Genomic DNA, 10,000 nt, shown 5'->3' with positions numbered 1-10,000 from the left:
AGTGAATACACATTTAGCACCTTTAATGGAAATGAAAATAAACACCATGTAAAAAATTAGTAATGGAACCCAAATTAAAGGAAGTATATTATAAAGACTGATATAAAAACTAGGAATTTATTGAAATTGCTGATGTATCTTGAACAAATCACAAGTAAGCCTATTTTGAATATAGAGTGCAAGCATGATGGCATACATCACATACTTAGTCAGTCTAGAACAATTACAGTATCACAGAACAAAAGACTTGTACAAAATATAGATAGCATAAGAATCTCATTCTTTCTGACTTAACATGGGGATGGATTCAACCAGTGGAAGAACTACAGGGGGAGTAAGAAGAGGGCCTGCCTCCTACCCCCCTGGTACATTTTTTAAAAACAATTTTTTAACTCTCAACGAGAGATAGCCACAAAGCTGGATGTTTAGCGCATTTATTTGTTTCAACCAATTTTGACATAAGATAACTTACTTTTTTAAGACTATCTCTTCTATTGATGTAGAAAATGAAATAGAAATGTATGCTGAATTTAGAATTATATGTTACATGGAATGGTAGTTCTTTTTGTCCATTAACCTTAGAACACGGCTATACCCTTGTAACCAGACCAAAAAGTGCAGAAATAGAATTATGAATGCCTGATTTTAGATATTTGGTAATGACTAGAAAGTCCTCAACATGGCTATATATCCCTGATTCTTTTCAGGTGTCCTCACTGGTAGCAGACAAGATGGGATTAGAGAAAGAAGCACATGACCTTGGGGAAAAAGTGGTGGGACTTGAAAGGAAGACTTTAACCCTCAAGGAGGAGAATAATAATCTACAGAATGACCTCAACAATCTTGTGCAGGTGTGTTTGGTTTTTCAGTTTTGTTTTTTTCTGCTGATTCTGAGTTTTGGTAATTTTTCATGTAGTTTATCTGTTTTATTGTAACTAGTATTTTCCATACCTACATAATTTCATACTATAATGTGTGCTTATATATCTAAGTAACATAACAGACACATTTTTGAAAGCAAATAATTTGATTTTGATTTGATTTTTGTAAAACATTCTTGGTTGTTTCTTATGTTTTGATATAGTATTGAATATGTATTTTATGGCTGGGAATAGAGTGTTTCATATATATCAGCTCAATGGGGGGGCAGGGAACTGCAAAAGAGAAAATGGAAAAGAGAAAACTGAAAATGAAGCAGAAGCCAGGAAAATGGACATTAAGTAATGTTTCACTTTCAGGTGATTACACGTGCAAGACTTACAGGTCAGTGGGAAGCAGACAACCTTACTTTCTCATGTGTCACGCCAGAGCAAGTGTTTGGCCCTGTCTTATCTTCATCCAGGTGAGCTGTTAACTGATATGTGACATTTTGCGTGAGTCAAGGTCTATATTCCAAAATCATCCACTCCAAAATATAACAATTTGCTATACATAACTGATCTGTCATCTTATAGTGTGTATGAGTGGTTATGATTTAACAGATTGCTTTTCACTGTTTTGTTCCTCAGGAGGTCATCCAAGTTACTTAAAAGAGAACCAGCATATTTTTAGATTTGTTTTTGCTTCTTATTCTTTTTATCATATTTTTAGGAGATTTTCTTTCCTTTTTCTTATTTTTTATTAAGTTGCTGAAAGATACCCAGTGTGTTTTTAACAGATTGGTCTTCTGTATTTTTATTGATCAGGAGGTCATCTCAGTCACTGAAGGAGAGCCAACATGACTACATACAACACATGCTGGAAGAGCACCTCAGGAAAGACAGCTCCTCCTTGAGAAGCTCACTTTCAAATCTTCAGGTGAGTGGATTCCCTTGGAAGGGTATTGCATCAGCCCCAAATAAGGGAAGTCTTAGGCATAAAACATCATTATTCTGTGTAATACATTTTAACCATACAAGGTTGCTGGAGAGTGATTGAATAGTAAATGGCCAGGCTGCCTATCTGGTAGTCGTAGATATTAGATTATTCATCTGTTACAATAATGTGTTATCTTCTCATTGTATTATATAAGCAGCTATGTTATTTTTGTTTTGGTAGGATGGAGACAGCAGCATGTATGGAGGCAGAGGGTCTGAGAAAGAATTAGTAATCATGAAACTGCGGTCTGACCTGCGGAGCCTGCAGTCGGCCCAAGATGAAACCAACCAACAGCTTCTTGAGAGAGATAAACAGATAGCAGACTTACAGGTTTGTTTACTGATGTGCTCCATAATTATCAACAAATTTAATTAGAAAACATTAGACTTTTTAGTCGTATAAAGTTGTTCTGGAAAGTGTTGTTAATTTTGCCATTTTGAAAAGGGCTTAAGATATATTGGGAGTCATTGTTTATAATAGGGGTGCCCAGCCTGGGGGGTCATGGGGTACTTTCTGGAGGGCCTTGGAGCAATATGAAAATTAAGATGTCGAATTGAAATGAATTCTATCTCACCTGCAGTATCAGCACATAATTATCTCTTACTTATCAATAAGTTGGAATCTTTTGATAAAGTATTCTTGTCCTGTAGCTACTGGCACCATTACACTATTCATAACTAGTAATAACTGAATCTGAAAAGATGACAGTCACTGAATGGGGCCATGGAATTTATTATATATTGGGTGGGAGTCACAGAATGAAAAGGTTGGGAACCTCTGGTATATAAGCTGTATTGGGATTAGGTGTGTTTCTTCACAGGTGCTTATACTTTCAAAAAGTAATTTCTATTTAATTTCTATTCTTCTACCTGCCCACACGTCGATCTTTGAATGACAGCATTATTACTTAATATGAATTATGTTGGAACAGATGCAACTGACAGAGCTCCACCATGAACTTGCATTGTCTCAAGCGGAAGTAAACAGCGTCAACCATACTTTGCAGGAGGTTCGTCACCGTAGCAGGCATGAAACTATTGAGGTGAGGGAATATCTTTTATGATACACATTTTGTAAATTTGATATCTTCAATATATATCCGGAACAAAGAAATAGAAAAAAAAATGAGACAACTGCTTTGAAGTATGCACAAAATTTTTGAACTTGACAAACACTTATTTTCTAGATTACTCGAAAGGAAGAAGTTGTACGTCAGTTACTATCAAAGCAGACCAAAAAGGATTCGGTTAGAGGTTCATATACGTCTCTTTGTGATCTCGATTCAGTTATTACAGGAGATAACAATGTAAGAATATTGTTTAGTCAATTTATGTTGTGAAATGTGAAATATGGACGATTTTTATAAATCTCTAGATTGTTTCTTCACAAAGTATAGTGATAATAGTTAAAATATTTTATAAAAGTTTTACCAAACCTGCTGTAAAGCTGATAATCCTGGGGCAATTCTGCAGGTGGAATCGCAGCTGAGTGAAAACATAGATATATTGGCTGGACGCCTGGCTGAGCTGGAGGAAGAGTGTACTCAGGTGCGTGAGGCGCATAATTCCCTGAAGGACACGCATGCCCTCTGTGCCCCAACCATTTCCATGCTACAAGATCAACTCGCCAGGTCACATCAGGTCAGTTGAGACGTTTTCCAGTGTGTTTTGAGACGCTTTTTTATTTTGAATAAATGTTGGTGATTTTAGTTTTTCTACAGCAGTTTGTATAAAGGTCACAAGGTATAACAACTTATATGGATTTCTATAGATGCATGTTATCATAACACAACATGTCTTGTAATTTATGTCATTTTTAATGTTAGAGTCTGAATTTGAGGTAATGTAATAGTCTGCTAGAGCACAAGCTTTTCAAGTCCAATTTTAATTAATACTGTAATAGATTTGGTGTAGGAAGTGTTTGTAATATTAGATGTGTTGGAAGTATAAAGTATTTCTGAGGTAGATTAATAAGTGGTGTGTTGATGTTTGTTATTAACTTATCCCTTTCTCATTCTGGTGGTATTTGAACACTTTATATTTGTGTATTTCCTTTAATGACAGTAATATTAACCCCTATGATCCAGATGACTATCACATGAAAAAAACTGACTTGAGGACTGGGTGACATGAACATACTGTCATAGGAGAATTTGGCTGTGGGCTGGGTTAATGTGAACTTGCTGTTGTGAACATTATGGCTTAATGCCAGAAGTGACTGACCACAAGTGCATAAAGCTCTTGGGGGGTGATTAGACTCATTTGGCATTTAGGAAGGGGCTTTTGCATTATTTCCATTGATAAAGGTGTGGAATGTCCTTTCTGTGAGCTATGACTGGAAGAATGTTGGCTCCAGGGAGGACGCTATTTCCATGCTCAGAATCCTATTCTTGGCTCTTGTGGCCAGTGGTACCGGTAGTATTTCAGAAAACTGAATATTACAAAAACAAAAAGTTATTCTTGTTATTATTCTTGCACTGAGTTATGGACTGCCTAGAGATGATATGGAGTCTGCATGGAAAACGGTCAATTACCATCTGGATAAAGCAAATCAACTGACAAATATGGACACTAGAAAATGGCAAAAAAGCTAAAGATGCTTATGCAGACATAGAGAATAAAATTACAAGAGGGAAGCATAGAGTCTTAAGTGTTCACGTGTGCCCAGCTTACAAGTCACACACCTGTTTGGCCAATCAAGTAAGCCTGATACCCATTTTTAGGCCATGCGATGAAAGTGAAGCACCTGGATCTTATGGGTTAAGATAGCTATATAAACAAGATAAATGTAAGACTACCATCCAAAACTATTTTTTTTCCCTTCAGAGTAATGTGCAGTATAAAGATAATCATGCCACCAAAATAACAAATAGTTTGTAAGCTGTATAACCATAAAAAACAGAACTCGAGTACCTTACTTCACCAAGTGTGGTATAAAAAGTCTAACCTTAGGAATGGTAATTGCTTTGAAACCCAGCAGACAGAAAGGGAAAGTTTAAAATGTGGATAAGGAATTGTTTGGTTTGCTTTTGAGTTTGACTAATATTAGCATCATGTAGCTTTTGTGGTTTGGACCCAGTCTTAACTGTATACAAACAATCCCTGGCTCTCCAGATTTTATCCACAGAGCATATGGTTGTGCTAGCCCTTTGTATAACATTCTGCATCCCTCTTTGATACTCTACTAATGTAGAACCAAGTGGAGCTGCGCACAGTACTAACAGCCGAAGTGGCTGAAAGACACGACCAACTGGTGGCCCTCAGAGACAAGCTGAAAGAGGAGGAGCAGAGGCACCATGAGACAAAGATGCAGCTCCAACTCAAGACTGAGGTGGTTAAAGATCTGCGGAAAGAAGTACGAGAGTGTAAGGAGAGGCCTTTAACTAATATTGGAAAGGTAAATAAATGGAGATTCCCAGGCTGTAGACTTGTGTCCTCTCTTAGAGTAACTGCATGCTTTAAACTAATTTTCTATATTTCAGCTCTTTCACAGTTTTATTTTATTAGTCGTAGATGAACTGTTAGTTAAATCCTTTGGGGAATTATATTAGCTTAACAATAGTAAGACATCTTGAGAGGGAAATGTCTTTCCAGAGTGATATAATTCAACTGGAAGCTGCTGTACAAACTTCAGCTAAGGAAATAAAAGCTGCTGAGACACAGACAGCAGAGGTAGGTTTTGTGGCAGTGTCATGTCTTTAATTGTGGAAGAGAACATTTTACAATGTTGATTTCACACATTTATTTCTGCTTGAACAACTTAATCTTCCACTAGACACAATAGATGTCATTAAGCCGCAGATTTACTTATTTTGGCAGTGACACTTTTATTGAATATGTAAACATACCACTATTTTATTTTTGTATGCACCATCTTCCTAAATGATACACTGACTTGTGACTACAGCAGCATTTGTGTCATCATTTTTTACCCTAGTGTTTTCATAATTTTGATGAATTACATGGATAAAGTTTACTGAAATTCTGAAAGTTACTATCTGCACAAGATCTCAGATATCTGACAGTGATAGCCAATACATTTTACCTAAACATGACTTACAACTTTAAGGATTTATGTATTGCATACTGTAGATATTATGTCAAAATACTTTTTGAATGTTCTTTTGTATTTCTCCATATAAGAATGTTTGATATATTGGGCTCCCAAGTCAGATAAGAAGGCTATATCAACTAAGTTGCCTCTTTTATTTTTCAGTAGTGCCACTTATTGCAAATGAAATTATAATTTTGCCTTGCAGTGATTTTAATGGTGCAAATGCATTTACTTTCAGGAGGCGAATCATATGGACAAGGGCACAAGAGAGGGACCTTCAGTGAATGGCTTTTGTTCACAGTCGTCCCAAGTTTCTAAACTGGAGAACGAGGTGTGTTGCTCATAGGTTAAGGATTATTTCCTCAGTTCTGGGTGGCTTTTGCCCTGATAAAATTGATTATGCTTGAAAGTAATTTCTTTTTATGCTATTTACTTTTTCTGCTGTGCTTCCCCCATCCCCCTCATATATTTTTGTACAATCCTATGCCTTCTTTACTATAGGTCAGGGTTGAAATAATAGACTCTGTTGGCGAGATGGCTAACAAAGCCTGAATAAGTAAAATATATCTCAAATAGGAGAATAGTTGGTACTTGGAAAACAGATAGTAGTCATAAATTTAAGGTTGGTTAAGGTCTGAGTTGCAGACTGAAGCATAGATGCACTGTGTGAAAGTACACACAAAAACAATAAAGGTAATTTATAGTTTGAGAGCACCGACATTCAGCCCTAAACATTTCCTGAGTGCATTTTTGTGTATCTTGCTTCCCCATATTGCTTGCTGCTAACTGCTACTTTGTCTCCTTCCTTGACCCATGTGCCCCTGTGTGTGCATACAGTTGGCAGAGAAAAGTGTCCTTCTACGTGAGCTTCAAAGTCACCTGGCAGCATCGCGTCAGGAGCTCCACCTCAAGGATGAGACGCTCTCTAAGGTAACATGACAAAAAACTTAAGGAAGAGAGGAATCTTGCCATTGCTTTTGCCAATGTTGTGTCCTGTGGATTACCATTTCTGAACAGAGAGAATGTGTAGAATGTTGTGCTGTGCAAGGGAGGTGTAGTAATAATTTTGGTTTTATTACAACAGCTAGAAAAGAAATTGGATTCTGTACGTCGAGAAGGCGGACATAATGGAGAGAGGATGCAGTATCTCACGGGTCAGCTCACGAGTCTCCAGTTGGAAGTTGGGAGAACTCACGGCCAGGCAGAACACCTTCGTAGACAGGTAGAATCTGGGGAAGAGACTGCATTTTTAATAGATAGATTTGATGATTAATGTCTTGTAATTACACTCAGATCTTAATATTAACTATGATTCTTTAAGAGTGTCATGTTCTCTACACAGGTGGAAAAGAAGACAGAACTAATTCAGAAGATGGAGGCAGAGAACACATCACTCTCGCAGCAGTTGAATGACAAATCACTAACATTAGAAAGATTCCAGTCAGAGGTTCTTAAAATGTCTACAGAGCTTGATAAAAAGAAGAAGGAGGTACATTTTTTTTCTTTTACAGGGAAAGGAGTCTCTTTTAAATGTTTTTATTGTGCTGAAGTACTCTTTTGTGTTATAAATTTTTAGTTATTATGTTTCCCCTGGTCAGGATGGTGGTCAAAAAGTTTTTTTTGTTTTGTAAGCAAGGTTGGAAACACATTTTAAAAAATCGGATTAGAATACACATTAATGTAATCTGCATGTACATTACAGGTTGGAGAGCAGCGTCTGACCATCAGCTCACTTCAGGAGGCACTTGTGACCAGCAAGAGGACATGTGATGACTTGCGTTCCCGTTTGGACAATGATGTGAGTGCTGCCATGTTGCACCATAGCCTCCCTCCACAGATATTTGCTAGTAGCAATAATCCCAACAGCATCCCCAGTGTGACTAATAAAAGCATCCTTGCTGACCGTGAAGATCCCCATTATCCGGTTGTATTGCCCAGTGCATGCGTGGATCAAAATGGCATAGGCCTACCTGTAAACTCTTCTCGCTCTTTCCCCATCACCGCCAGTAACTCCATGTCAAGCATTCCGCAGCCTGACTCTTGGCAGCTCCATGCCTCTCAGCCTCACTATAAGCAAGTAGCCGCAACAGACTCAAACATTGTGATGATGCCAGATGTCAGTCCCAGTGATTCATGTGCCAAGGATGTTATCAACCAAAATACCCCAAGTGCCATAACCCCGGATGTGTTGTCGTCCTGTGGTGGGACCCCCTTGTTAATCATGAACTCTCAGAGTGAAGGAAATAAAGTTTTAAATGGTGATTCACTAAGTGCTGTGAAGACCTTTGTTGGAGAGAACACTGAAAGTAGCATATCTAGTCAGAGTGGAAGGACATATGCAACACCTGTTGGCCAGACTCAGGGCCACAGTGGTCGAGTGTATGATGTATAGATAAGACTAGCCTGAGGTTGCAATCACCTGTTACATCTTGTGAAATTCATAAATACCTCAGGCTGTCTAACATGAAATCATATCGCTTTTGTACATTAAGAGTACTTAATGAAATAAGTTCATGAAATATACTTTTATTTCAAATCTCTAGAAGAAAGTTATTCAAAGCAATATTAGGATAAAAAAGAAAAAAGCAAAAGTTGGTAGACTATCTTTTTTTCTGGTTGTAATGATAATAGAGAAAGGATACACACTGATTGTAGGCAAACTTTTGAGAATAGCAGAGTGAAAGGTAGTTGTCCTTTATCCTGTGCCATCAGAAATCATATTTTATTTCAAATCTTTTTTTGTGTTGAAGCTTCTAGTCATAAGATGCTTGTAAATTTTGGAACTCTGCTGTAAATGTTTGTGCAGCAGTCGACAGGTTGTGAACCTACTTCTATTTCTCATGTTTGCAGTAGTGTTCTTATATTAAAATTACTGCTGTATCAATAGAACTGTCATATAATTATGTAATTATGGATTGTTTACTGAAAACAATCCTTGTTCTTTTTCCATTGATGCATGTGTGTCATAGTGTACTTACTGCTACTAACACAGACCAGACATAGCAGCTGTGTCTTAGTCACAATCTGCCATGTAAGGTAAATGAATAGAGTAATTAGGTAATAAAATTTTTATTATGCTAGAGAAAAAAAGGCCAAATGTAAAATCAGATTTATTGAACATTCCAAATGTTGTAATGGAATTCTATTTATATTTTGTTTCATCTCATATTATTTATAACTTATAACTTTTATTTATGATGTTTAATGATATGTTTGTAGGTGAGGAATCATTGTTATCTCTCATTTGATATTTAAAAGCAGATAAACATAAATACATATATATTTATATAGTTATGAAAGTAATATATTTTTTACAATGCAGTGGATTGTAAACCAATAAATGAATGAGAGTGAATTTAAAATTTTCCCTACCTTTTCATAATATATACTGATATGAGTGAAATGTAATCACCAAAAAAAAAAAGAATTATAATGATGAAAATGGTTCACTTTCAATTTGACATGAAAAGCATGAAGCATGTCTTTGAAATAAGAATTTGAATTGCTTGTCTGAATACTAATCTTGTGGATTGTCCTCTTGGAAGCGTGCTACTAACAATTTGTAATTTGGAACTTAGAACATGAAATGAGTACTACTTGTGTCGTGTCTTCTCTTGCTTTCAGTTTGTCCTTCTTTCATTTATTTATTTTATTTTATTTATTTTTTTGTATATGGTTTACTATATTTGTATATTTAATCTTCTGTTAAATCTAAATTTTCTTCTTAGCTTCAATTATCTTTCATTTTCTTTTCATGTTTTTAACTTCAGTTATTTTTCTCTTTTTGTATTTGAATCCTTTTATTTTCCTTTTTCTTTCTTTCTGTTATTAATTTTTTTCTTATTAATGTGTCTTTTCTTCTCTCACAAATTCCTTCTTATATGTCTGAGTTTTCTTCTTCTCTTCTCCAGCCTCATTTCTTGGAAAATTGATGCTGAACAAGTTAACCAATATACAACCATTTTGTTTTATTTACAATGCACCAATCCTTTATTTCACTATGTCTTGCCTTAATTGCTCAGGTTAAACTGCATATGCCTTATTTCGCTATTTTGTTTATGCCTTATTTAGTTTATACCTGTCCTTTAAT

The 10,000-nt window shown here is 36.1% G+C and overlaps 1 protein-coding gene across 1 annotated transcript in view; it reads left to right on the top strand.

Moving 5' to 3' along the window:
- LOC113804019 (early endosome antigen 1) overlaps window positions 1-10,000 on the top strand; it is a gene marked incomplete in the record, with an annotated part of 50,070 nt that overhangs the window by 29,060 nt on the left and 11,010 nt on the right. Inside the window, 14 exon segments of the mRNA XM_070143296.1 lie at window positions 708-851; window positions 1,239-1,342; window positions 1,686-1,797; window positions 2,038-2,187; window positions 2,789-2,899; window positions 3,044-3,163; window positions 3,330-3,497; window positions 5,050-5,253; window positions 5,451-5,528; window positions 6,149-6,241; window positions 6,748-6,840; window positions 6,995-7,132; window positions 7,253-7,399; window positions 7,613-7,708. Coding sequence (XP_069999397.1) covers window positions 708-851; window positions 1,239-1,342; window positions 1,686-1,797; window positions 2,038-2,187; window positions 2,789-2,899; window positions 3,044-3,163; window positions 3,330-3,497; window positions 5,050-5,253; window positions 5,451-5,528; window positions 6,149-6,241; window positions 6,748-6,840; window positions 6,995-7,132; window positions 7,253-7,399; window positions 7,613-7,708 — 1,758 coding nt within the window.

The sequence above is a fragment of the Penaeus vannamei genome, chromosome 3 (assembly GCF_042767895.1).
Source record: "Penaeus vannamei isolate JL-2024 chromosome 3, ASM4276789v1, whole genome shotgun sequence".
Classification (NCBI taxonomy): domain Eukaryota; kingdom Metazoa; phylum Arthropoda; class Malacostraca; order Decapoda; family Penaeidae; genus Penaeus; species Penaeus vannamei.
The sequence above is the reverse complement of the archived record's forward strand: the minus strand, read 5'-3'. Positions and strand labels throughout refer to the sequence as shown.